General features: G+C 42.6%; 1 protein-coding gene across 13 annotated transcripts in view; it reads right to left on the bottom strand.

Moving 5' to 3' along the window:
- Positions 1 to 8315: 8315 nt before the first annotated feature.
- The window catches only part of Mbnl2 (muscleblind like splicing factor 2), a 156047-nt gene continuing 137141 nt past the window's right edge, over positions 8316 to 27221 (bottom strand). For all 13 annotated transcript variants that reach the window (XR_001781082.2, XR_001781084.2, XR_003950814.1 and 10 more), the window contains one exon: positions 8316 to 11079. Coding sequence is in view for 9 of the 13 variants with exons in the window: in NM_001360380.1 (NP_001347309.1) it covers positions 10952 to 11079 (128 nt within the window). In the remaining 4 variants the exon portion in view is untranslated. The remainder of the gene's footprint in view (positions 11080 to 27221) is intronic.

Below are 27221 nucleotides of genomic sequence, written 5' to 3'. Positions count from 1 at the left end.
AGGCGTGGCTTGGTTGGAGGAGGTGTGTCATTGGTAGCTGTTTGGGGAGGGTTAGGAGGCGTGGCTTGGTTGGAGGAGGTGTGTCGTTGGAAATGTTCTTGGAGATTCCAAAGCCTACACAGGATCATTGTGTCTCCCTACAGATCAGGATGTAAAGCTCTCAGCTCCGGCCCCAGCACTATGCCTACCATGCTTCTCATCAGGAGGATAAGGGACTAACCCTCTGAGACTGTAAGCCAGACCCCAAAGGCTTTTTATAAGAGTCCCTTGGTAATGTCTCTTCACTGTAATAGAACAGTAGCTAGAAAAGGGGCAAAGATTGGGATGTGGATGTCGAGGCTGCTTATGAAGGAAGTGAGTCAGAGGAAACCAGGACACAGTGGAAGCTCACTGTTGTCATTTGCTTGGCTTGTTTAAGAAAGAGAATAATGGCAGACTTACCTTGTTCGATTGTGAATGGCCTAAAGTGTAGTTAAAATCTCGTTACACAAAGTAAAACGCTTTACCTTCAGGACCTACCTTCCACTTACTTTCATTCCTTAAAGATGTGGGTGGGGTGGAGCTCCAAGAGTTCATTTGGCTGGGGTGAGGCCTGGGTGCCACATTCCCAGCAAGGCTGCAGCAGCGCTGTGGATGGTCTGAAATCATCACTTGGAAGACAAAGTTGGAAAGCCCTGGTTATCACTAGCCAGGCTGTGTGGGTTTGAATTCTCACTTTAGGCAGACCAGTGGTTCTCAACTTTCCTAATACTGTGACACTTTAATACAGATCCTCATGTTGTGGTGACCACCAACTATAAAATTATTTTGTTGCAACTTCATAACTATAATTTCTTTCCTGCCATGATAATGTAAATATCTGACATGCAGGATATCTGATATACAACTCCCGAAGGGGTCACTCACTACCTAGGGCTGATGTAGACTTTTGTGATATAGGCTAAGTTATTTAATGCACCTTTCATCTATTGATAAGGGTGCTCATAGAGAGTTCCTGTGATGATAAAATAAGACATGCTGAGTTAAGAAGGCATTGCAGAATACAGACAGAAAAATTGCAAACATAGACAAGTTGACTTTTTAAGTTAAGGTCCAAGACCACTTGTAAATGACTACTAGAATTTATCATGTGCATTAAAAGGAAAAAAAGGGCCCTTCCCCATGACATGGATTAAATAAAGTAGGTCTAGTCAAAGAAAATTTATAAAGAATGAAATGTATTTGCAAATAATAACTACTAGGTAAAATGACGTTGAATCTTTTCAAGAATGTGTTAGATGCTGAGAGATCAGAAACTTGCCTGCAGAGGGGAGTTCTAGATCTTGTGGTGTAATCACTTTGTCATACAGACAAAGGAAAAATACACAAAGGCACACCCAGAAGGCCTTCCTAGAATTGTGCCTTTACAATTCATATTTAATGTATGGCTGTCTCCTTGCAGACAAAAGCCACAGGAAGCTTTAGCAGTGGAGTGCAATCTTTTGACATCATGACATGTATTGGATTATGTTCATAGCTACTCTGAAACACATGAGGCCCACGGACACAATAGCCTTTTCACAAAGCCATAATACTTTGATGACTAGGGAAAGCTGTTTTTATTCGAGATCCCTTTTTGCTTGTTCTGGGTCAAAATGTGTTTCCCAAAATTCCATGTGGGCTTTCTGACCCCTAGGAATATGTCCTTATTGGGAAATAGAGTCCCCCCATATGTTATCAAGTTGCTGTGATGCCATCAGGGTGGGCCTTTATGGACATGGCTGTTGTCTTCATAAGATGATGTGAAGCTGATAGCATACAAGATGAAGGCCAGCTGACAAAAGAGGCAGAGACTGCAGTGGCGGTGACTCTGCAAGCGGAGGATAGCAAGGATTGGTGCTGGCCATCAGAAGCCGAAAGAGTTCAAGAAGGATTCTGGCTAGAGTCCAGAGAGGAGCATAGTCTTGCGTGGGACTGTGAAAGGCAGCCTAGTTTCTGGTTGAGCTAGGTTTAAAACTCCAGAGACCCAGCAGATAACTCCGCAAGGGATGGTAGGCATTTGCCACGCTCCCAGACACCAGACTCCTGACACAAGGCCTCAGCTTTCCATAATTCTCTGGCCATCAGTCACATAAGGGCAATGCCCCAAGCCCCTCCACAGGTAGAAAACATTGACCACAGGTCATGTAGCCTCAAGTCAGATCTCCATTTTAATGAGTCACATAAAGGTCTGAAGGGCTTAGCCCTTCCCAGACACACCTCCCTGCAAAAGGTATTTAACCTCAGGCCCCCCTGAGAAAGTGGGGGTATGGTTTCACTCATCACAACTCTCCACCATGACAATAAAAAACCATGGACTGCCTCTTCTCATCGCGATCCTCAGTGCTGGAGCAGTGCAGCAGGTCTCCCTCTAAAGAATCTCCCACAGGAGGCCTCTCTGCACTCCCAGATATAGACTCCTCCAAGCCGAGCTCCTGCCTGAACAAGCCTCGGACACTCTCATTCATGAGGGACCGAGCCAGAGCTCTCCTCCTGCCTTTTCCCTTCAGCCCCAGGCAAGAGCCTGAGGATCTGCCATCCTCCACCTCCGTGCGGGCCGGGACCGCTGAGAAAACTCCAGCAGTTGCTGGGGGACCTCAGACTGCGCCTCCCCACCCCCAGAGCAGGGTCCTGTGACTTCTCACAGTGTGGGGAACACGTAGTCAAAGCTTCCCTCATCCAGTCTCCACAAGCGGTCCTAGCTCTGTGGTGGACCGGATGTGGGACAGCACTTTAACCCACAGTCCACCAGACACCTTCAGAATGATTAGAGAATAAATGTCTGCCACCAGGAACTAGCTTCTCAATGGGCTCTCGTCATGGCCACCCAAGGGGCGGAGCATGAGTCTTTTCATGTCTCTTATATTTTAGAAAGTATTTTTTATTTCCTTCTCCTGTTACTATGTTACTCACTTTCCTTGACTCTGTGACCAAGTGCCTGTCAGTGTGAGGAGTTTATTTCTGCTTGCAGCTTAAGGGGACACTGTGAGAGAAGACATGTTGACAGAAGTGTGAGGCGGCTGGTCACATTGCATCTGCAGTCAGGAAGCACAAGCTCTCAGGGGGTGTGTTGGGAGCCGCGCCCACATTCGCCGTTACAAGATGGCGCTGACAGCTGTGTTCTAAGTGGTAAACAAATAATCTGCGCATGTGCCGAGGGTGGTTCTCCACTCCATGTGCTCTGCCTTCCCCGTGACGTCAACTCGGCCGATGGGCTGCAGCCAATCAGGGAGTGACACGTCCTAGGCGAAGGATAATTCTCCTTAATAGGGACGGGGTTTCGTTTTCTCTCTCTCTTGCTTCTTACACTCTTGCTCCTGAAGATGTAAGCAATAAAGTTTTGCCGCAGAAGATTCTGGTCTGTGGTGTTCTTCCTGACCGGGCGTGAGAACGCGTCTAATAACAGGGGTGGAGCAGGGCTGTACTAGGAAACATCGTGGCCTTGTGACCCATGCCCTCTATCCAGCCTCCACCTCAGGGCACACTTCTGGCTGAAAAACTAAGTGTTTAAACATGAGAGATTTGGTTAATGAATATTCTACATTCAAAACAACTTGTCCATGTCCTTGATAAGGGTCAAACTGTGTTCTCCCAGAATGCATCTTGAAATCTTTACTCCTGGGACTACATCTATACTAGAAGATAGCCTTGCAAGCGTGACCAAATTAACATGAGGTCCTCTGTGTGGTTCTTCATTCGCTGTGATTGGTGTCCTTATAAGGTAACCTGAATCTACGGAGAAGGAGAACGCCATACAGTATCAGAGGCAGAGGTTGGAACAGTGTGGCTACAAAGGATGGGCAGCCTCTATTGGAAACTGAACTGCCCAGAGGATTTTACCCAGAGCTTCTGGGTGGCAGAGACTGGGATTTGGCTTATGCCCCTGTCCCCTGAACTGGTAAGACATGCTTAGTCTGGGCTTACTGAATATTTGTTGAATTGAAATAATTGGAGGACTCCACATAAAGAATGAGGCTCATTATTGTCATTATAAATCTATAATTTGCCCGTCGGCTTCTGGCATTAATTGTCATTGAGGAAATAGAAGACGCATGACTGTCAATGACTGTTTGGATAGAACAAGGAGATAGACAATCAATGTGGAACCCAATCACTTATTTGAATACTATCGTAGGGCTGGCCAGTTTCCCATGTCAAGGCCTGTTCCACAGGGTCAGTGCATAACCTCGCATTTAGATCTTGTTATGTCTTCAGCGAAATAGGCTGAATTGTGAGGTTCAAATTAAGGATAAAGAAAACTGATGCTCAGAACTTGTTCGCACGAAGACTTGAGAGTTAAACTTGGGTAGAAGTTCAGCTCTTCGCCACTAAACTCGTGTGACATGCAGACGCTGATCTTTCCTTTCTGTGATTCAAAAAGCTTATCGTTACAGATGATTAATGTTTGGATCGTATTTCATATAAATATGTCAGAGTCCTAGATATGCATTTATTATGCGCTTTGTTTGGTACATCTCCATAAACCTAATCAATTTATCTGGACACAGCTAGTGCTCTGTCCGTCCTAGCGTTCTTTAAACTGTCAAGTTACTTTGGATACATTTTCTACCTTTGTAAGTAGAAATATGCATTTCATATTTCAATGCATGCACAGGTTTCCATCTCTCAATTTGAGGGCTCAGTGGAGGTCAGAGAAGGGGAAGCCTTGGCAAACACAGCACTTGACTTGTGTGCTTAGAAGAGTTTTCTAGCAGAAGAGAAGGACTGACCCCATTTCTATTGTTTTGGTATGCAGCAAGAACCAATCTGACTGCTTTCTGCTTACATAAGCCAAAGGCCTGGACAGATCCACAGTAGAGTCAGGACATAAAAGCAAACAAGAGTGATATCCAACTTTTTTCACCCTCTCTGGACAGAATTGGATTTTAGTGGAATGCCTTCCATGTGTTACCTTTTGTGACCTTTATACAGAAATTTATTCTCTCTGGCTGTTTTCCTTGGGCTTTCAAATTACATCTCTCAGGGACTATATATGAGTCTGGCTACTCATGACTTCATGAAACATCATTATTGGGCTAAACTCAATGAATTTCATTCTGCTTTATTTTAGCAGAACCATATGGAACTTGACAAAAGCTAAACAAAGCTGGGATACCCCGGAGAGAAGGCACTTCTGGTCCTAATAAAGAATTAAGCTCTGTCCTGAATCTCTAATAGTACTTTGTAGTTATAACTACAAAGTATTTCTTACAGTGTATAATTATGACAGGGAAGAATACCCATTTATTTGAAGTAAAAAAAAATTTTAAATGAACATTTTGCTTTAAAGCTACATAAATTCTGTACTTAGAATATGAAAGTGTAGCTTAAAGAATACCACAGAGCAAGTTCATTCCAACATGGGCCGGGGAGTTAGGATGAGCCAAAACTTGAAGTTCCAGTCGATAAAAGGGTTGCCTAATTTTTATGAGGTTTTGCTTTTCCTCCACTGGTGAGTCTAAGGGATCCTCTGTAAAGCTAGAAAAGGCGTAGAATGTATGTGAACCAAACCAGCCACTATTCTACCGAACTTCATGAGAACAGATCAGTGTGAGGAGTATCTGAAATGACCTTACTAAAAATCAAGCCAACCAGCACATGTGAACGTCACATGGAATGCCCCAGGAAGACACCTCCAGATGGCAGGCAGTTATTAAGGGAACTGAAACAAAAGAGGAAATTGGAGTGTGCGCTGGCCGGGTAGGCATGTAAGATGTGCCAGGCATAGGTGCTGGGTGCAGCTGGGGATCTCCTTACCTGGAAGGACAGACGTGGGAAAGCACAGGTGACCTAGAGTCCCAGTGTACAGAACACTGTGCGTTTGCTGTGCTCTGAGTCAAGAATCTCTGCAGCAGCTGGAATCGCTTGTCGGTTATTGGCAACTCTCTTCATTGCTGCAGGGCAGACTTGATGGAAATTTACACAGACTATTTAACATGGAGTTTGGAGCTGGGACCTCCAGCCCTGCCACTCACCTCCCCTGCCTCCTCCACCGAGGAACAGAGGGAAGCCATTATCAATTCATTCTTTGTGAGTCATGTTTATTCACAATGACTCAGTAATTTTCATGGAGAGGAAAGGAAGGCTTCAACAGCAGTAGTTACTCCATTTCCCAGACACTTGGGAACTTGAAGTGGGGAGATTATTCTCTAGGGAGTTGGGATATTATTTCAGTTTGCATGTGGGATATTATTTCAGTTTGCATGGCTGCCCCTAATTCTATTGTGTTGCAAAAAACCCCACCCTTTGATTAAAGGACAAAGAATGTGTTACTGCGTCTGAAATACAATTTTTAGATGACATCGTCTAAAAACTGAAATAATATATTTGACAGAGAACTATATAAGACAACTGATATTTTATACCTAAGCAATTTTATGCTAAAGATGTATAAAGTAGGTTGCTTTCATAGCCTCTTGGGTTTTTACTAGCTAGTTTTGTGTCAACTTGACACAGCTGGAGTTATCACAGAGAAAGGAGCTTCAGTTGAGGAAATGCCTCCATGAGATACAACTGTAAGGCATTTTCTCAATTAGGGATCAAGGGGGAAAGGCCCCTTGTGGGTGGGACCATCTCTGGGCTGGTGGTCTTGGTTCTATAAGAGAGCAGGCTGAGCAAGCCAGTAAGGAACATCCCTCCATGGCCTCTGCATCAGCTCCTGCTTCCTGACCTGCTTGAGTTCCAGTCCTGACTTCCTTGGTGATGAACAGCAATGTGGAAGTGTAAGCCAAATAAACCCTTTCCTCCCCAACTTGCTTCTTGGTCATGATGTTTGTGCAGGAATAGAAACCCTAACTAAGACAACAAAGAACTATATAAGACAACTGATATTTTATACCTAAGCAATTTTATGCTAAAGATGTATAAAGTAGGTTGCTTTCATATCCTCTTGGGTTTGAGAAGCAAGTTTTATTTTTTAACCTTAATTTTTATTATTTATATGTATGGGTGATCTACCTGCATGTATTTTCTGTGCACCATAGGCATGCAATGCCTGTGGTGGCCAGAAGAGGGTATTAGATTCCCTGAAACTGCATTTACAGAATTGAGAGCTGCCATGTAGGTCCTGAGCCACCATATAGGTCCTGGGAATTGAACCCTGGTCCTCTTGAAGAACAGCCAGCTCTCTTAATTGCTGAGCTGACTCTCTAGCACAAAATGTGGTCTTAAGAGCACACTCTAGCTAGAATGCAGCTTGTGGACACAAGAGTCACAAATTCCCTTCCAACCTGCTCTGTTCTTAGTCTATACAGCCAGGTCTTTTGCATACGACAGATTCACTGTTCTGTCCCCCTCAACTACACATCACATTAACCATTTAAGCTCCTTCTAGAAGTCTGCTTCACAGGCTGATGGCCCCTCCCCCTCTCGCCCTCCCCCCTCTTCTCTCTCTTTCTTTTATGGAGCTCACATTCTTGACCCTGGTCCCCATTTGCTCACTGACGCACGTTTCCTCAGGATTATAGTCAGAATCACAGCATAAGGACTTGGATGGCGTTGTTGCTAATTTTAAAGGATGCCGAAAGCATTTACCAAGTGATCACTTTAAATTATTTTTCTTGTTGTTTAAAGCCAAAATCTAGGGCTGTAAAGATGTCTCAGTGGATGCATGTGCAATATCCAGGGCCTATAGGCAAGGACAGAATCAACTTCCTCAAGCTGTCCTTCTACCTCCAAATGTGTGTACATAGTGGCATGTGCCACCCCCAAACAAAAGTGTAAAAGAAAAAGCCAAACCCAAGGCTAAATCAAACCAGTCAGTCAATCTGTCTGTCTACCTACCTATCAATCTATTTACCCACTTATCTATCTACCCACTCTATCTATCTATCTATCTATCTATCTATCTATCTATCTATCATCTAACTACCTACCTAACAATCCATCCATCTATCATCTATCTGCTTATCTATCATCTATTTATCAATCATCTATCAATCATCTATTATCTAGCTATCTACCTATCGTCTACCTACCTACCTATTAATCCATCCATCATCTATCTATAATCTATCTACTTATCTATCTATCTATCTATCTATCTACCTACCTACCTACCTACCTACCTACCTATTATCTATCAACCTATTATCTATCTTTTTCATCATCATCATCATTGTATCTATCTATCTATCTATCTATCTATCTATCATCTATCTATCTATCTTTGCCTCTCTCTGTCCTACTTGAGGGCTGAAGTTTGTCCTTTGGTGTCACCAAGTGGTATCTATACCAAGGTAAAAACATTTCTGTCCAATAAATCATCTGTCTAAACAAGAAGGAAGACCGCAACACAATCCTTTTAAATGCTTCTTTTATTTCATTGGTTGTACATTGGGTGAGTGAACTGAATATTACAACCAAAACATATAATTGATACAAATTAGAGTCCTGTTTACACTGTAAGATAACGAATGAGGGAATTCTTTAAGAAGTGTTACAGAAAGATTTAGTAGAAATGTGACCAGTGGTGTATGGCTGAAAGAATAGTTCTGTGAAGTGCTGTTATAGCCTGAAAACCAAGAGTGAAATGAAGTCCTGTGCAAGTGGAGTTAGTTCCCTAACTACCGGAGCTGTTGAACTGAGATCTTCCTGTCTTGGATATTGGTGATTTTGTTTTTGTAATTAAACAAAGCATTTAAGATTTATCCATCATAGTCAGACTTCTGAATATAAACAAACTTTTGGCAAATAATATTTATACAGAAAAATAGTTTTAGATCCTCTCAAATCCCAGAATTATTCTATAAAATTACATTATAAATAAATAAAAAGCAAAATCTGTTGTACATATATTTGTACATCTATGCATTTGCCTGGCCTCCTCCTTATTGTAAATGGCATATTTGACTCTGCATATTATAATCACAATTCTGGAAAATGGATATCATAGTAAAAAATACAGTCATCTATATTGGCTGGGGGATACAGGTGATGTTTTGATGATCAGTTATTAAAGGGCTGAAAATAGCTATGTGCTAATAATTTTTAAAATAAAAATCATGAAATGAAAGGAAGAAAGGACAGTTACAACAATTAGTCTACAAAAATATTTCAGTGATTCCCATAATTTACCTTTTTAGTCTACTATCTTCTCAATGAGTTTAAATGAGTAAGTAAAGAAAAAAAAAAGTATGAGTGTTTTAGGCAAGTTGTAGCGTAACTACATTGTTATAGCTGAGGAAATTACAAATATCAATAATACATAAAGATGAGAACTATCAAGGTGATACAAGTTAGATACAATACCTTTCCACAAATTAAAAACAAACACGACACAAGCACTATGCAAGATTACACTCAGAATGTGATTTCTCTTTTCGATACAGTTATCAGATCTATGATGTAAGATAAATAGTAATTAGACTTTGACCAACATGAATTAAATGCAGATCTTTTTTCAATCAAAAAAAATGATATGGTTGGATGCCTCTAGTTTTCAGAACAGGCGATGATACCAAAATTTAAAATATTTTACATTCAATCTCAAAAGTCAAAATACTTCAATCACTAAAATGTTCACAAAGAAAATGGATGTTTTAAACAATTACACATAATATCCATTTATAACAGCTGTTTCATTTCTTAAACAATAATTTAAAAACTATGTAGGTACTGTGTAGGCTATGTGCAACATATAAAATGTGAAATATGAAATATTTGGTACGATAGTGCTTAAAATAAACTTTAAAACAAACTTTCTGAACAAAATTTAATTGTATCGCTATTACCTTGAAGATCAACCAAGTATTTAAAAAAAGTAAACAACATTAAAATATGTTTCATCCATATATAGTATATATATGTATGTGTATATATAATATGTGTGTACTTGTATTAAAGTTTTTTATACTTTTGAGACATAAAATATGCTTTAAGGTGAAAGAATTAAAAGAACTATTTTTCCATGCTGCAGTTACTTACAACCCTTTAATCCAACTCTTAAAATGCAAAAACAGTAATGGAGTTTTTAAAAAGTGAAACTATCTACTTTTTTTTTTCGTTTACATAGTAATTTAGATTAAAGTCACAGTTTGCATCTGTAGTGACTAAACTCAGACGTACTTAAACTGGAATATTATACAGACCTCCTCACCTACAGCTTCCCTGTTTGACTAGGTTTTAGTTTAGAAGAGTTATTCGGTAACAGGCAACCGGAGGGCGAGTTTGAAAGACCAATCCCTTAGATTCGACTATTGGCATGAGCCTTTCATTCTTGTCAAGCTGGATGAAGTCTGGCAAAATCTAGGCACTTCTACAAAGTCTCTCTTATAAAACAACTTTAAAAATATACTTGTAAAATAATACCTTCAAGACTTTGTTGGGTTGGGTATGAAGCTCATACCGTGCAAAGTTTTTTTTTTTTTTTCAATCTATGCAATGTTATTCTAGAATCCCATGATTCAGTGCGGCATCTCCTGGCAAAGCGAACCCCACACTCTGATGTGTCCCCTGGCAATTGTGCTTGAGCTGCCACTCAGACTTTAGACCTGCGAGGCAGGCGTATGTTTTACTTCACTTCTCTCTGCTGCGACTGTCCGTCTCCTCAAGAAGTGAATCATACCCTTCGATCCAGTCAGGAAATGAAATGGTTGTGATTGGAGTTACAATCGAACCTGCCCTTGGAATAGGTACTTAAAACTAAAGCTAACTGTTTATTGCTAAATTTGAAATATTCTGAGTCGAAATGAGTATATTGTCTGGACTTTCTGCATCAGCTATAGTTATGGAGATAAGACAATATTCCTGGGACAGAAACTATGCTCAGAACCCTGTGAAAGAAAACCTCATCCTGTATGTCTTCGAACATCACAGCTGGTCTCAGGTGGTTAACTATCTTAGGCTGGAGTATACTAAGCATACCATATTTAATACTCATATATGACATAGCAGAACTAGCCTTAGGGTTGTGGTCTGTCCAGAAGAACTAAATTTAGCATGCAGTTTGTGGCAATTCTATTGAGGAGGAAACGGGGTAATATGTACAGTAACAATGTTTAGTTATTCTCAATGCAGATTCTTGGCATTCCATTCCATTTCTGTTGATTATTTCAGAATTATCTGTTAAAGAAAAAGACAAGCGCAATTTAGACCTCCTGCAGGGAAAATAGAACATTCAAGTTTTATTCTTTTGCAGACAGATATTTGAAAGTAGAATGATCTTCAACTTCTCATAATTCTGACACAATCCTTAACTTTGTAAACCTGTAGCCTTCATGCTCAGGTTTTTGCACTGAGCAATTTCTTCTATGTGCCCGTGGCAAGGAGTGGTGGCTCAAGCACACAGTTTTCTATGAAACCACGACAGCAGGTGTGTGGGCAGGCAGTCTGTTCCGACCTCAATCTCTTTAAGTGATTTCACTTCGTATTTCTTTGGTCTATGCTCATATCACTTTCAAACTGGCCTTCGATCTACTGATTAGGAAGTCTAATCAGAGAATTTACCTTTGAAAGTTGTTTATGAACTGAACTATAAATATCTCAGAGTTTATCAATCAGATAGACTTAACTGTTCTTCTAACTCAAAGATATGTTCTCATCCAACACAACCTTGTTCCCAAGATAGAACAGCAACCAGCTTAAATGTCACAGTGAAAAGGGATAACCATCTAATTAAGTGGTTAAAAATATTTGTAATAAACCCAAAAGCTCAGATAAAGCTCAAGCAAGGCTACTACTAAATCCAAGCTCAGCTTCTGAGATTAACCACCAAGGTCCCCGCCCTGCTTCTACATCACTGGATTGTAACTCCAGGGCCTTGCACACTCTAGGCTAGCACTGTGCCACCGAGATAAGTCCGCAGTCCAATGGTGTCTCTATCCAATCTAAAGCTCTTGGGGTGAGGGGTTTGGGTCTATGTGGTCTAGACTATTAAATATCAAGCTTAAATATAAAGTTTTATCAAAGGTATTTGTTCTTTGCAACATTTTGATCTTTGTGTAACTAATGAACACAAGTTCATTTGTTAAGTAGCCAAAAACGTATAAGAAATAACTGATGGAACCCTTTATGTTATTAGCTGACACTGGTACACATTGGGCTTCAATTCCCAGTAAGAGGATTATTTCTACAGATGTGATTTATTATCCTATTATATCAGAGTTTATTATGCATATAGATATTTTTCTTTGGATGCTCCAATAGTTCACATGTAGTATTTTAGTATATTCAAATGATAAATATGTCCATCCTTTACTTTATTGGGCATACAGACGCATATAGAATTGGCCAAAAATGGAGGTGACTAATGGGAATATTTATGTGAAGTGAAGGTTGGAAACTTCAGACACTGAGGCTATTCGCTTAACAGTTATTTACTCATATTACTCATACTGGAGTGTCTGGGAGTGAGGATGCTATATTCAGGTGGGTGCCTAGGAGAGAGTTTTGGGACTTCTGAGCTGCTCAACTTGGGTGCTGGGAACCAAAGTTTGGTCCTTCAGAAGAGCAGCAACTTTGGTTAACCACTGAACGGTTGCCCTAGCCCTGCCCCTATCCCTTGTTCTTAAAACAGTTCCTTGGAATTTGAAGCTAATTTGGAGAATAGTTTTCCTTGTTTCACATGCTGGTAGATGTGAATAAGAGCAACATAAGATGTTTATATGTAGATTCTGTCACAGGATCTAGTATTTGAATGCATTTATCATATGTTTTTTGATGTCATGATAGTTAGGTAATACTTAGAATCTCCAAACAGTCAGTTGATACTTTACAGTTGACTATTAAATGGGGCTTTCCTGTATTTCATCCCCAAACTTCTATGCTATCTGCACAACAGGACTATTTCCTAAGACATCAAATCATTATCTATTTTTTCCCTATTTTCTTTCACTTTAGCAACAGACCCTGAAAGATATAGGGGAATCCACTAGTTCTTTAGACAAACATAATGATGTACTTTTTTTTTTCTGGAATGTATACAACCCTGCTTATTGGATGAAATTAAAAAGCCAGACAGAACAAAATTACAAACACCTGACAGGCACCCTACAGAAAACCTAGTAATGAAAATGGGGGAGTTTGCATTTCAGAAACTCACAATAATGCTTTGATCTTGTGCGTGACAGGGAGACCACTGGGAAATAGCTAGCTGGGCTGGAACTCACCCCACCTGCCTCTCCCTCTGACAGTGAATGGAGTGCATGGAGCCAGTGCACAGAGACAGACAGGCAGGGGTGAGCTCTGGTGTAGTTGAACTTCAAGTCATGATGAATCTAGGCCAGAAACCTGGCTGTCAGGGCTGTACCTTTGTCTATCTGTGACATGCCATGCGTGTGTAGGATAAAAGGATGAGATATATGGCAGCTCTGGGCTTCAAGAAGTTCTGGGATTTGACCTTAGGGCTGAGTAAAGCATTCCATTTTTCTCCTTAGAAGTTCCATTTGTGGGTGGCAATAGTTTCCATGAAAGTATCATTTCCTGTTATTTTTTTTTCCTGAGAACACTAACTCACTGGGACTGACTGAATGAAGTATACTCTAGGGTGAAGTCCCTTGGAAATAGAGCATTAGGTGATGAACACCAATGCCACTTATTTCAAACTTGTCCCTTTGACCTCTGTTCTCATATTAGGAAACATGTGATACTCCAATCTGTAGGGGCCCCAGTGGAGCATATGCTGGACAAACTAAACAGGAGGAAGAGGAGAGGCCCGGGTGTTTGAGGGAGATGGTGTCAGGAGCTTCTCTTTGTTTTTTTGACCTTCTTTCCTTTAGTCAGGTTATATTTTTAATTGGTGCTAAAGCTATATAACTTAAAGACAAATTCTGCATTTGCCATTCTGCATGCTTTCCTACTGGCTTGCCGCAGAGACTTCTTTCTGTACCTTCTACATATCTCCAGGCACACCTCTTCACCGCTCTGTCTCTACCATTCTTTATGACTGCTTTTATACCCAGATGGACTGACCACTTCAAAAGGTGTCTGAACAGTAAATATTGGCACAAAGCATATTATTAAAATAATAGGCTTATAGTTGTGATAGGTGATGTGGCAATATACTACAAATCTGATGTACATTTAAAAATGCTTAATTATAATATCAGGGCTAAAGAGATGGCACAGCAGTTAACAGTGCTTACAACTTCTTCAGAGGGCTCAGTTCAGTTCTCAGCACCCATGGCTGGTGGCTGACAACCTGCCTGGACCTCCATCTCAAGGGAACCTGATGCTCTGGCATCAGCCTCTATGAGTATTTATTTGTGAGCATGCACAGAAACACACACACACACACACACACACACACACACACACACAGAGCAAACATATTTTAAAAACACAACTTTGAAAGCAGCACATCAACATACGCATAACAGGCTAAGTGAAATGCTTTCTTTCTTGTCTTGCCTTTAGTCCAAGGTGAGGTGGCTATCCAACATTCCTTTCTCAAGGTACTGTAGCCCACACATCCTTGGAGGAGGTAACTGTAAACTTTCATTAGGTCTGCAGAAGTCTACATGTAAGTTAAAGGGAGAGCTAACTTACCAAGTCTCCTAAGGGCCTCTACTTTTGCTTGAGTTTTTGGTATCTACCCTCTTGACTCAGAAGGCTCTGGGATTATCTGTCACACATGAGCAGACACAGAAGCCCATACAGCATGAACTGGCTGGCATTGGTTGGATACTTATTTGTTCACTTGACTCCTGACATGAGAATTCTCTTCAGGGAACGGAACTGGTGGCCCTTCTTGGACCCACACCAGGGACTAGGGGACACTGAGTCTCCAAAGCCTTTTTTATACCTCTTACCACACTAGCTGATCAGAACACCCTTGAGCCTATGAATCAGAGACAGGGACGCTCTAGGACTGGTCTGGTACATAAAATGGGAGACAGTGTTAGAAGACCTTTCCTATGCTCTGGAAGAGCCAGTGCTGGCCCTGACTGACCACCTGCATCCTGCCTTAGCCTCCTCCCAATGAATGCAAGAAATGTCAGTCAGTCACTCTATGCCTTCAAGAAAGGTCAGTCACAGTCACTCCACTCCTCCAGAGTGCCACTGCTTCAGCTTCTGAGATACCTCTGCAAGCTACAATAGGAACTGAATCAAACATACATAGAATGTATGTATCTCCCTGGTGGGTGATTCCATTAAGTAAGCAGTGTTTACTAAGAGAGAAACATGGCTGGAGAATTCTTAAATACTATTATACTCTGCCATGTATGGTACAACAAAACTTTGAACTGAAAATACTGTTTTCAAGTTCCCTTCCCATTAAAAGGAGAACACACAGAAATGAAGACAGCTGACAGCCACAAAGTTTACAGTTCAAGTTAGAAAACACCTCTGGTCAAGAGTGCCTTCACCATTCAGTTGTGGGCCCTCTGGCTATAGCAATGTGTCATTAAAAAAAAAGTTGGAAGGCTGCGATCGAATCTACTTGTTAATAAGGAGATAAAATCATATGAATCAATTAAACTCTACCCCTTAAATTGCTGTATTTAAGTCTGATGGTTCTCCTCAGTGTGTAGGTACTCTATGCTATAGCCCCTGTGAACAGAGTCTGTGAGAGGTCTGATACTTTTTGCAGACAGAGCATGGATGACTCACAAGAGCATCAAGCAGGTCTCCCTATCATCCATTGGGTAGCCACTAACTAATCTTGTAACCTTACTGAGGTGTGTGGTGATGAATGGCAAGAGAGATTACGAAGAGGTACTCTGGGCTAGGCTTGTCTAAGGAAATACTAAACCTTTCAAGGCCAAGTAGCAGAAACTTCTGTGAATGATCCACATTACAGAGAATGATCTTGTGTGGCTCCGATCCATCTCTGGGCTGGATTCAGCAACAGATTATTGGTGTGCATAGGCGCCAGACTCACTTCCTTGGAGGAGAGACCCAACTGAGTCTAGACTGCTGCTTCCAGGGTTGAACAATAGTTGTAGCAAGTCAGGGCAGACAGTGGCAGGGAAGTTGGTGGCACTGGGAGAGAATGTGTACTGGGGAGTTAATCCTGCAACTTCCAGACATTTAGTGCTCACTCCTAGGACTAGGGCACTAGACCAGAAAGAAGCCCAATTGCTAAAAAGAAAATATGACCATCTTGCCCCTGACTCAATCATCACCTATGAAATATTCATGTTATCTTGTCTCCTTCTTAATGATGATGGATTTAGGATGAGCCATCCATCACTTGGAAGAGACCTGACCAGGATGTGAAATGGACTTGGGTGAAAATGAAACAGTTTGTGCAGAAACGGAATCACTGAATTTGAACTCATCAGCACCATGAACTCAACAACTGACTTAGCCAGCCTTCCTGCGGGAGGGTGCAAAGAATCATGGGATTGCATTAGTGTTTCAGAGACAACTACCAATGCTTCTGAGTTTACTCATCTTTAGGAACTGAATTACTCTCAAAAGGGTAAGTCTCTATGTGGCTTCTAGAAAAATTTACACCCCCTACAGAAAACACTCATTGCCAAGATTCAAAGCTGTATCTTCGGAGATGGCAGCTCAAATACTCTGCTCACTAAGAATGGCTTTGCTTAGTTTGATGAGATGTGGAAGACATCTCAGTGGGTACATTCATGAACCCAAACCCAAAACAACTTAAGAAGAACAAGGGATTGTTTTCCTTACATTTCCCCTGTGATTAGCCATCAAGAGCTGTCTTTATGCTGACTTTGGAGTGGTAGATAAAATATACCTTATAAAATATTTGTGTAGAACCTCAAAGGTTCTTGGTACCAAAAACTTCAGGTTGTAGTGGATATTTTCAGGTAGGTACATTAACCGAGTCCTCAGCAGATTCCCCAGAAGGGAAGTTAGAGAACTCATCTTTATGCCCCTGGTGTCTAGGATGAGGGCTGGGCACACAGGAATCAGCAGTATCTGGTTGAATGGATGAATAAAGAGGAAGAAACTGAAGACAGTGCCTCATTCACACATGACCATCAGCTGAACTATGGGATAGCAGGCAATGCAGGCAAGAGCAAAGCCCCTAAGACTGCAAAAGACACTGTAGCCTTTGGTGATATGTGAAATATCTTGGGAAAATACATTATTGCTACAAACTGTCTTCACTTCTTGTCATATAGAGATGAAAAGAACAGTTCTCCAGGCTGGGGCCAGAATCACACAGGAAGATGTGGCCAGCAAACCAAAATTCCACTGGAGGAAAATGTCTAAATGTGGCAAATATGTTAGAAGACCTTCCCCATGGTCACAGGGCTCTAAAGGACATTTCCCTATTTTCTGAAACAGAACTTATTTCCTTTAAAGTATAACAGAGACTTGCCTGTTTTCTACCATTGGATATTATTTCTTTACTTCTTTTTCTGTGATGGGGACTGAACCTATGGTCTTGTCCATGCTAAGATGTGCTCCGTTGATGAGGTGTTTCCCAATCCCTCTCTTCTCTGCCTTCTTTTTACGACGCCCTGCTCACACCTATTACTGTTCTTTTTCTCTTCTTCTTTGCTCTATAGCCACACAAGTCTCTTATATAGCAGCTGTTACTGTCACCAAAAATGGTGTCCATTTCTGATGTTTCCAGAGAGGCAAAACCCACACAGTATTCTGATTGCCACACATGGAAGGATGTGTCAAAAGGTTATCTTAAAATTAATTTGGAGGCAGGGTCTCATTTAGCCCAAGGCTGGCCTCAGACTTGCTGTGTAGTTAAGTATGACTTTGAAGTTCTGACCATTCTGCCTCTAATCCACTACTCTTGAAACAGGTGTGTGCTGGGAACACAGGTGTGTGCTGGGAACACAGGTGTGTGCTGGGAACACAGGTGTATGCTGGGATCACAGGTGTGTGCTGGGAACACAGGTGTGTGCTGGGAACACAGGTGTATGCTGGGATCACAGGTGTATGCTGGGATCACAGGTGTGTGCTGGGAACACAGACTCTATCTTCACTGGTGCCGAACGTTTCCCCCTCCGTTCTGTGGTTAATAAAGGGAAGACTTTAGGAATATGTTTTAATATTAAAAAAAACTGTTATATAAAATATTAGTAACTGGGTCTTCTATATGAAAAATGTTAACGCCACCCTCATTAAATTATTGACCAAGGCCCACACGGGCATATTACATAGATAAAATCTGTAAGTGGAAGTTCCTGACTTGGGATCAAGCATCCACGTGTCCTATTAAACAAGTCCTATGTGGAAGCATCTAGACCCCTGGGTGCATTGCAGTGTGACTTTGATCATGGCCTCGAAATCCAGGGCCTCTGAAGCTATTGCTGGAGGGTTCTCACACTAAGACAAGACTGGTCCTTGCATGTGTGCTCTGAAACACTCACGGTTACCCCAGAATGACTGATTCAGTTAGATAGTTTCTTCCCAAGCCACATATCACAAGCTCACCACAAACAACTCCCCCGCCCCTCCCCATGTTTTCAAATGCCATATAAATAAAATCACTTAGATGGCTTTAAAAAATGGTGTCCACAACTATAATGTGGTTGAAATATGATAATGTAATAATGTATAATGTAGGGAAATAAGGGGCTTAGGAATGCTTGATATTGCAAACTAAAGGGGAAGATCAGTCACTTCCCCTTACAGATGGCTCATCATCCATGTCCTCTGTCCTTAGGGCACTGAGTTTTCCTGTCACAGGATTGGAATTCTCTTCACACATTCATGATGGGGGTGCAGGGCTAGCCTATCCACTGGGGTAAGAATCAAGACAGGGCTTTCTTCGTGCACCTGACAGCAAGGCTTCTCTTTCCCAGGCTAGTCCCGGCTTCTGTCTTCCACCTGTGGGAGAATCCCAAGGCTCATTTTTTTTTCATTTTACTCTGAGATAGGAGGGCTAGCCTCAGCTCATCTTCCACTAACATATTGTACTCTGTTGTAATTGAAAGTATATGAGATTCTAATATATGTCCCCTAAGAATGACTGGCTCTTACATACACTAAGGGGCAAGGTAAAAGGATAAGGCAGCTCCCCCCCAACTTCTTTTCTTTTCTTGATCTTTTTCCCTGGTGTTATTGAAAATATTGAAGAGTGCTTATTTATGAAGAATAGCTATGAGATTATGTTTGATATGCAGCTGTGAAAGAAGGAAAAACTTAACACCTTAGACCTGAGGGGTCAAATGAGAACCAGGAAGAAAGGAAGCAGGCAGGGTAAGCCATAGCTGCCCAGGAACTAGTTGTCTACGTGTGTGTGTGTGTGTGTGTGTGTGTGTGTGTTGTGAATACATACATGTATGCACTTATGTGTGTGTATGGATGAGTGTGCATGCATGTGTGTGATGTGAATGCATGTGTGTGTGTGCATGTGTATGGTGTGAATACATGCATGTGTGTGGTGTGAATGCATGCATACATATATATACATGGGGGGTGTATGTGAATGCATGTGTGCACGCATGCATGTGTGTGTATATGTGTGTGCATGAATGTGGAGGCTAGAGGTCCATACAGGCAGGGTGTTTCCTCAATTGCTCATCACCATATTTGAGGGGACAGGGTCTCTCACTGATTTGGCTAGCCTGATTCTGGCCTTTGGGCTCCAGAATCTCCGCCTGAGTTTCCCCAGTGCTGGGATCATGCATCCACGCCCCTATGCTCAGCTTTGTTTGTGGATGCTGCAGGTTCAAGCTAGTGTTTTCAAACTCACATGATAAGCTCTTTACTGACTGAGCCATATCTCCACACCCCAGGCTTGCACCACACTGAACTTTCCAGTACTGTTACACAGGCGTCCCTTAGTGACCATGCCATGGGCTGAACAAAGCTGGAAAGGGCACCTGGAGGGACTGCTGTGGTTAGGACTTCTGCAGAGAGCACCGAGGACTGAGCTTACCTAAGGAGTCCGCTCAGAAAGAATGCCATGGAGAACCTGTCTTTGAAAGACCCTGTCTCCATTCATAGGACGCTCCCCTTTCAGAGCATCTCTGGGTAAGCTTGGAGCCATAACACCAGGGCTGTTCCTACAGGAAAACCAAGCACCAAAGCTGCTGGCCAAAGAACTTTAAAAATATGCTTTCTGTATATGTTAAAGAAGGCTACATTTCCTACTGTATCAAAATATATAAAACTGGGGCCATATTATTAAAGCAAATATCCTAAAACATTTAGAATATTTGCAATGATATGTGTAGGAAGTGAGGCTGAGATTAAACAGGCAGCCCGCGCATGAACGGTTTTGCTGATTCAGATCTCTAGGCATGGATGCTGAATCTAAGAAAAAAGTTTACACGTAAAAGCTAACTTAGGCAACATCAAGACAGGCTTTGTTATATAAACGGACAATAATCAATGTGTCTACTATCTTTTTTATAGTTATTTTTGACATCAGACTTATCTTCAAGCTTTCACGGGTTACAAGTTAACAATTCAAAAATGAAAAATGAATAAGAATATGTCATTGTCCAAGAGATTAAAAAAGGATCCAAAGCAAATATTTTATTTTTTAAATGATTAATTGGTTGATATGATAACTATAAAGAAATTTCAGAAAGATTTGTTCATGCAATACAGAGGGGTTTTTTTTTTCCCCTTTTTCTTTTTTACAATTGTGTGGTGTTCCTCATAGTAATAAATTAAAGATCCAGGTCAAGAATTAAAAAAAAAAATTCCATGAAGATGAGCTCCTGCTGTACTTTAGCACAAGTCCCCAACTCTCCTCCTACCCTGCTTTTGCGTCACTACAAAGGTGTCTGGCCTGGGATCCCGGGCACGGTTGGGCTGCAGTATCTGTTTTCACAAAAGGACAGAATGTGTAACTCAGACCATTAGGAACTGGCTTTTAAGGCACCAATGGCCAAAACACCACCAAAGGTTAAATTCAGTGGGCCGAAAAGGAGGTTGGTGTGAAGTACTGGATGTGGAGGTGTGGCTTTCTGCGTTGGTACCGCCCCTTGAGGGCGGGGAATGTGACTGCCAGTCAACAGCTTCTGGTCAACAGCTTCCAGCACAGTGAAGATCCTGAAACCCCATTTTAGCTCTTTGCCTGTGGGTAGTGTGCGTACGTGTGTGTTCGTGTGCGTGTGCGTGCGCGTGTGCATGTGTGTGTGTGTGTGCGTGTGTGTATGTGTGTGTCTGAGAGTTTAATTTAGCCACTCAGTTTTGTATAAGCCTCAAGTATAAAGGAAAATAAACAAACAAACCAGAGAGTAGATGTGAGAGACACCGGAGTCACGTCTCCCCGCCCCCCCCCTTCCCCCCCCCAGCTGTGTTTGGTAGCTGTCTGGGTCTCTGTTCTCACTTTGCTTGTTTGTGGCACACTAGTACCTCTACAGTGCGGTGGGCATTTAGAGGAGGTCACAACCAGCTCTCCCAACAACTCCCCAGGAATTCCAGAAACACTCTGCTGTAAGAAATGGCAAGACGATGCCAGAGGCAGATGCTTTATCAAGGACAGCAGTTGCACTCTCTTTGTTTCCTTATTACTAAATGTCAGTGGTTGGGTCTCTCTGAGGTGATCTGCATCCCATAATTACTTTTACTATAATTATTTGTACATTTCTTCATTGCCTGCCTATACCCTTTATTATGTAAGGCCCACGAGGAAATGGGCTGTCTTTCCACTGCCTCATTCCCAGGGCCCCAGCAGTATAGCTCCTAATATCCACTGCTGAGAAGAAGCAAGAAGACATGCAGCCACTGAATGAAGCGTGGGCTCTTTGATAATGTCTGCTGTCCCAGGATAAACCTCACTTAACAGATTCAGTCCACTGAGGCAAACCCCACAGCTGCACACAGTCCCTGTCCTTGTGAAGACAGAACTCTGAAAGGGGGACGCAGGGACAAGGAAGACTTTTTACCATGAGAAGAGTCATCTTACAAATAGGATTGTAACAGCCTAGGTCCTCTGGCAGCTTTCTTAGTTCCCCCCTCCCCTTTTGTTGGAGACTTGTTCAGGTAAACCCTGTCCATTTAAAAAATGTGCTAAAGTACACATAAAATAAAATCTACTCGAAGCATCTCTGATGGTAGCTCCGTGACATGAGACAGTCACTTTGCTCTGCAAATCTCAACACAGCCCACCTCCAGAACTTTTCCTCTTAATTGAAACCCACACCAATTAAACACCACCTCTGACTTTTCTTTCCCTTGTGTGTTTTCAGTGCTGGGAACTGAACCAGGGATTTATGCACACATGATGGGAACACTCTATCCCTGAGCTACACCGCCAGCCCTGGTTTTATTGAGACTATGTCTCACGCAGCTCACACTGGCCCCTGACCTGAAGCCCTCTTGCTCTGTGGCCTTCTGGGTGCTGTGGTTTCAAACTGTCTACAGACAGTGCGTTTCATACTTCGTCTGGCTATGTGAACCTTATTCACCTCCCACCCTTCCTGTGCCTGGTTTTAAAATGGGATCCCTGGTTCTGCACCCATCCTGCCCCTATCCGCTCAGCAGACTTCTTAGTTCTGTGTCTTTACAGAACTAAATGAAACGCCCAGTTGCTCAATTTCACCCATCACCTGCAGGCTGCCCAGAATACCCTTTCTTAACTAGTGACACTCAGTTTACCTGAGGTTGTGGACAAGAAAGTTCTATGGAGACAATGAAGAAGAACTACCTCTTAAAAAATATATATATCTTTGAGAGGCCTCTGGGTTGGCTCTGGGATGGAAGGCCTTGGGGTCCACCCTTTCCCTGCTGGCTTTCTACTATGGAATGCTTTTGCCCCACAGCCTGTTTTTTTTCTTTCTTTCTTTTTTTTTTTTTTTTTGTCACTGAGCTGAAATCGGAGTTTCTTTGTCAATCTCGAAGACCACCAGGATTTGAAGACAACTTTGATGCAGAACTTAGGCGTCAGGAAGTCTCCATCTCCGCCAGGACATGTGACATGGTTAAAATATTTAAAGATGAACTTGGACTTCTTGTTTTCTGTCGTCTGGTACTGACAGCTGAACACACTCCCTCCCTTGTGCGTGCTCGGTAAAGGCTGAGCTGCTGAACTCGATGCTCCTAAGTATGACTTGGCAGGGTTTCCTAACAGCCGGTCCCTACACAGACCACACGCCTCAGTCCCTTCCAATGTGCCAGGGAGCACGGGGCTTGCAGGATTCCATGCCTGGGGTTTAAACATGACCAGCTGCATGCTTGCTTGAGTTGTGGGCTGTTTATTCTCTGTAATTTGTTCTCATCTAGAAAATGCATGAGGTACTTCACAGAGCAATAATGAGTATTGAATAAAATGTTGCACATAAGGAGTCCGATAGAGGTTTTGATGAAAGGTGGGTCTCTTTCCCTCGGGCTATTATTTTAGGATTCATAATCCTAAATCAAAATTTGGTTTCAGTTCCTATTGAAACAGCTACTCAAATAATTCCATTGTGCATTTAAATATAGGTTTGAATGGTATGTTGGAAATACGCTTGGTTTTTGAATGAGATTAAGATATTTTAGAATATCAAAGGCATTTGCTCCCCTTTCTACAACACCGAATGAAGCCAGACTGAATTTCTCTGATTTTTTTTTCCATTGAATTTTTGACTGTTGGCTCATGATAATCATTTTTGCAAACTGAGACCTTTTATTGTAAGAGTGCAGTGATTATGCACCAGCGCTGTGTGAACAGTGACCACCACTATAGGAATCTGATATCCCCGATGGGCAGCACGCCTCCTTCCCAGGTAGACATGGGTCACCCCAGCTGCAGGCTTCGTCGACACACTATGAGCAAGACATCCATCCTCTTTTATGCTTGATATGCCCCATCTCTATGATGGAAAGCTAAACTATATCCCACTCCTAGTATAGTATTATATGATGACACTAAACTATCTTTTTATTTTTGGTTGAACCTAGGACCTCAAACATGCGAGGCAAGTGTTCTTCCAGGGAGCCCCAGCCTTTGACACTGTTTTAATTTCTTAGTCAAAGTCACAAAATGTAAATATTTCCACAAGCTACATTATTTATTAATTATTTCTAGATTCCTGTGCTTAGAGAAAATGACTATTCATGGACACTTCTGAGAACTAATCTTGTTTAACAAGTAAATGCCTGCAGCTCAGCTTTGAAGAGTTCGCTTCTCACGTAGTTCCTGCATATGCTTCAGAAGTTAGCAGGGACTGTCCACTTATGCTTAACAAACTGACATAAACTTCCAACAAGTAACTCAAATTCCCCGTCCAGTGGCAGGGCACATAATAGGATTCTTCTCCCTTCTAGGGGCAGAGCACACAACGGACTTCATCTTTACCTTTACACATTTCTTAGGTCTCCCTTTTTAAACCTCTGTCCACACTCATGTTTCAAGGGTCTGAAGAGCCCAGAAAAGAACATGAGCAATAGGAATCTTTTCAAGCAATGCCCTTGTCCTGAACCCATGGAACAAAAGCTGTTTTATGCCCCCACTGTTTACTGTGGAACAGCAATGGCACATACAGACATTTGGATTGATGGAACAGGCACGACTTGACACCAGGAAAATACACATAGGAAAACAAAGTTCAAATTCTCTGATATCTTTGCTTACTCACAAACCCTTCTATGCTCCAAGGAGGAAGCTAAGTTCCATATTTCCATAAGTTCTTATAGCTACCAACTCGATGTAAACCATGCTTTGGTGGAGCAAAAAAGGGCCTAAATGTACTGTTAGGAGACCAAGTTTCTCATCCTTGTATAGCCGGGAGCAAGCCAGTCCAATACTCTAGGGTTTTACTATAAAATGGAGATTTAGAAGTTTAGAGAAGTTTGAAATCTGGCTTTGCAGGATAACCTTGGGCATATTCCTCAGCATCTCTGATGGTCCCTTCAGGGACGTTTGTGCTTTCAGAGAGAGAATTCACATCAAACACTGTGCATGGCGCTTGGCACTCGACAAGTGCTTCAAGCTGGGTGGTGGCCTGAGTTACATCTGCGCTGTCTGTGTGCCCTACCATCCTTGGGGACCTTCCTTGATCATTTACAGCACTTTCTCGGGAAGGCAGCTGCTGAAATGGAGAAAAGACTGCTCTAAATGGGACCTAGGCTTGCGTACTTTGCTAATTTATGTGAGTTGGGCAAGGCGCTTTGTTGAGTGATTCTAGCTCCTGTTAAAAATTTATAATGTAACGTGTATCATATAAACGTGTTAATCTAGGGCTGGAGAGAGACCTCAGTGGGAAAAGTGCTTGACACGTGAGCAAAAGCACGCATGTAAAAGCCCAAGTGCACTGTGCTTTCATTACAGCCCCAGTGCTGGGAGGGGGAGGGGGAGGGGGAGGGGGAGGGGGAGGATGCCTGGGACTTGTTGACCAGCCAATCTAGCTAAAAGAGAGCTCCTGGTTCAATGACAGGCACGGTACTAAAAAAAAAAAAAAAAAAGAATAAGGTGGAGAGCGATTTGGGTAGGTATTTACTGTCGACCTCTGGCCTCAACATATATATGCACATGCACACATACATGAACATGCACTCACACATGAACATGCACTCACACCACACTTTACAGGCATGGCACGATTGTGGTAATTTGCTCTTTGGACTTACTGACTTACGTCTGAATGATTTAGCTGAAACTGTTCTTCACCTGATGCGCCAATGACTACAGGGCACTGAGTGACATCCCACAGTGATCAATTTAGCGATACTGCTTTTAGAAACACCCCATGGAGAACAGTGGTGAGAGCCTGCACTTGATACAGAAGCTTAGCCACATGCGCTCTGCGGGCCTGAGTTCTACAGAGCAGAGAATGGAGATAAAACTAACAGACCAGGAATCATGGAGCGTCGGACGTGATGCTGAGGCGTGACGGAGTCCAACGGCTACAACAGCTTATAGCTCTTCATAATCCCTTGTCAGGAAATACCAGTCATGCGATCTGATCTAGTACAAATCAAAGTAAAAAAAAAACAAAAAACAAAAAAAACCGCCAACAGGGAGACGTCGTGAGGGAGGGCTGCGGGGTCAGAAGGCCTCTCTGGATCTTGTCGGTAATTATTCATCACCCGAGCCCAGAGTTCCTTCTTCCCTCAGTCCTTATCCTAGCGCCTCGCTGGTGGAGGAGTCACGTGATGGGGAGATCATGCTCACCCCTTGAGGTTCCCACGTGTTTTCCACGGACACAGCTTCCTGCCTCCTGGGGCGCCTGTATTCCACTTGCTTTTCCATGAGTGACCATAGCATGTTCTGCTCTGTGCTCCCAGCCAGTCACCCAACAGGCCCAAAGCAGGCTTTAAAAGCTCACACTACTGTTAAACTGTTCCCTACTTAGATCTGTAACTGTAGCATCTCTTTAAGAATATATTTTGTGTGTGTGTGTGGTGTGTGTGTGGGGTGTGTGTGTGTGTGTGGGGTGTGTGTGTGTGGTGTGTGGGGTGTGTGTGGTGGGTGTGTGGGGTGTGTGTGTGTGTGTGGTGTGTGTGGGGTGTGTGTGTGGGGTGTGTGTGTGTGTGTGTGTGGGGTGTGTGTGTGTGTGTGGTGTGTGTGTGTGTGGTGTGTGTGGTGTGTGTGGTGTGTGTGTGGGGTGTGTGTGTGTGTGGTGTGTGTGTGTGTGTGTGTGTGTGTGTGTGTGTGTGGTGTGTGTGGTGTGTGTGTGGGGTGTGTGTGTGTGTGTGGTGTGTGTGTGTGTGGTGTGTGTGGTGTGTGTGGTGTGTGTGTGGGGTGTGTGTGTGTGTGTGGTGTGTGTGGGGTGTGTGTGTGGTGTGTGTGTGTGTGGTGTGTGTGGTGTGTGTGTGGTGTGTGTGTGTGGTGTGTGTGTTAGGTCTTCAGACCTGGTTGCAAGTACCTTTAATAGCTAAGCCACTTTGAGGCTGACCCTAAGATCCTTTCTAAGCTATACGTGCTGTTACAAATGTGTGTAACGCTAGGGAAACACTGAATTTGCAATGCTCTGGATGTGGCCCATCTGTTAAAGAAAGGCTTCATCTCCAGCTTGCTGCTGTTGGGTGATGGTAGGAACCTTCAAGAGGCAAATTTACACTAGAGAACTGAGCCTCGGAGAGGTGACCTTGAAGGTGATACTGTGACCTGTTCTTTCCTGGTCTCTCTTTAGCTCCCAGGCTGCCATGAGAGGGCGAGGCCTCTTCTGCCATGCACTCCCGTCATGATGTGCGATGCTGGCACAAACCCCAAAGCAAGGGACCAACCAAGCATGGACTGAAACCCCACCTGAGCCAAGACGAAGGTTGTTCCCCATGAAGCTGATTATCTTAGGTGTTCGGTCACTTGGCAGAAAGTTGACTGAGACAGGCTTTAAGGTCAAATGCAGCCTTTGCTACCGATTAACGCTATGACCAAACCTAAACTTTCATTTCTTCAGATGTGGAAGTGACAAGAGAGTTCATGTTGTAGGTTTAAG

Source organism: Mus musculus, chromosome 14, assembly GCF_000001635.26.
Source record: "Mus musculus strain C57BL/6J chromosome 14, GRCm38.p6 C57BL/6J".
NCBI classification, from domain to species: Eukaryota; Metazoa; Chordata; class Mammalia; order Rodentia; family Muridae; genus Mus; species Mus musculus.
This window is presented reverse-complemented; position numbering and strand designations above follow the sequence as displayed.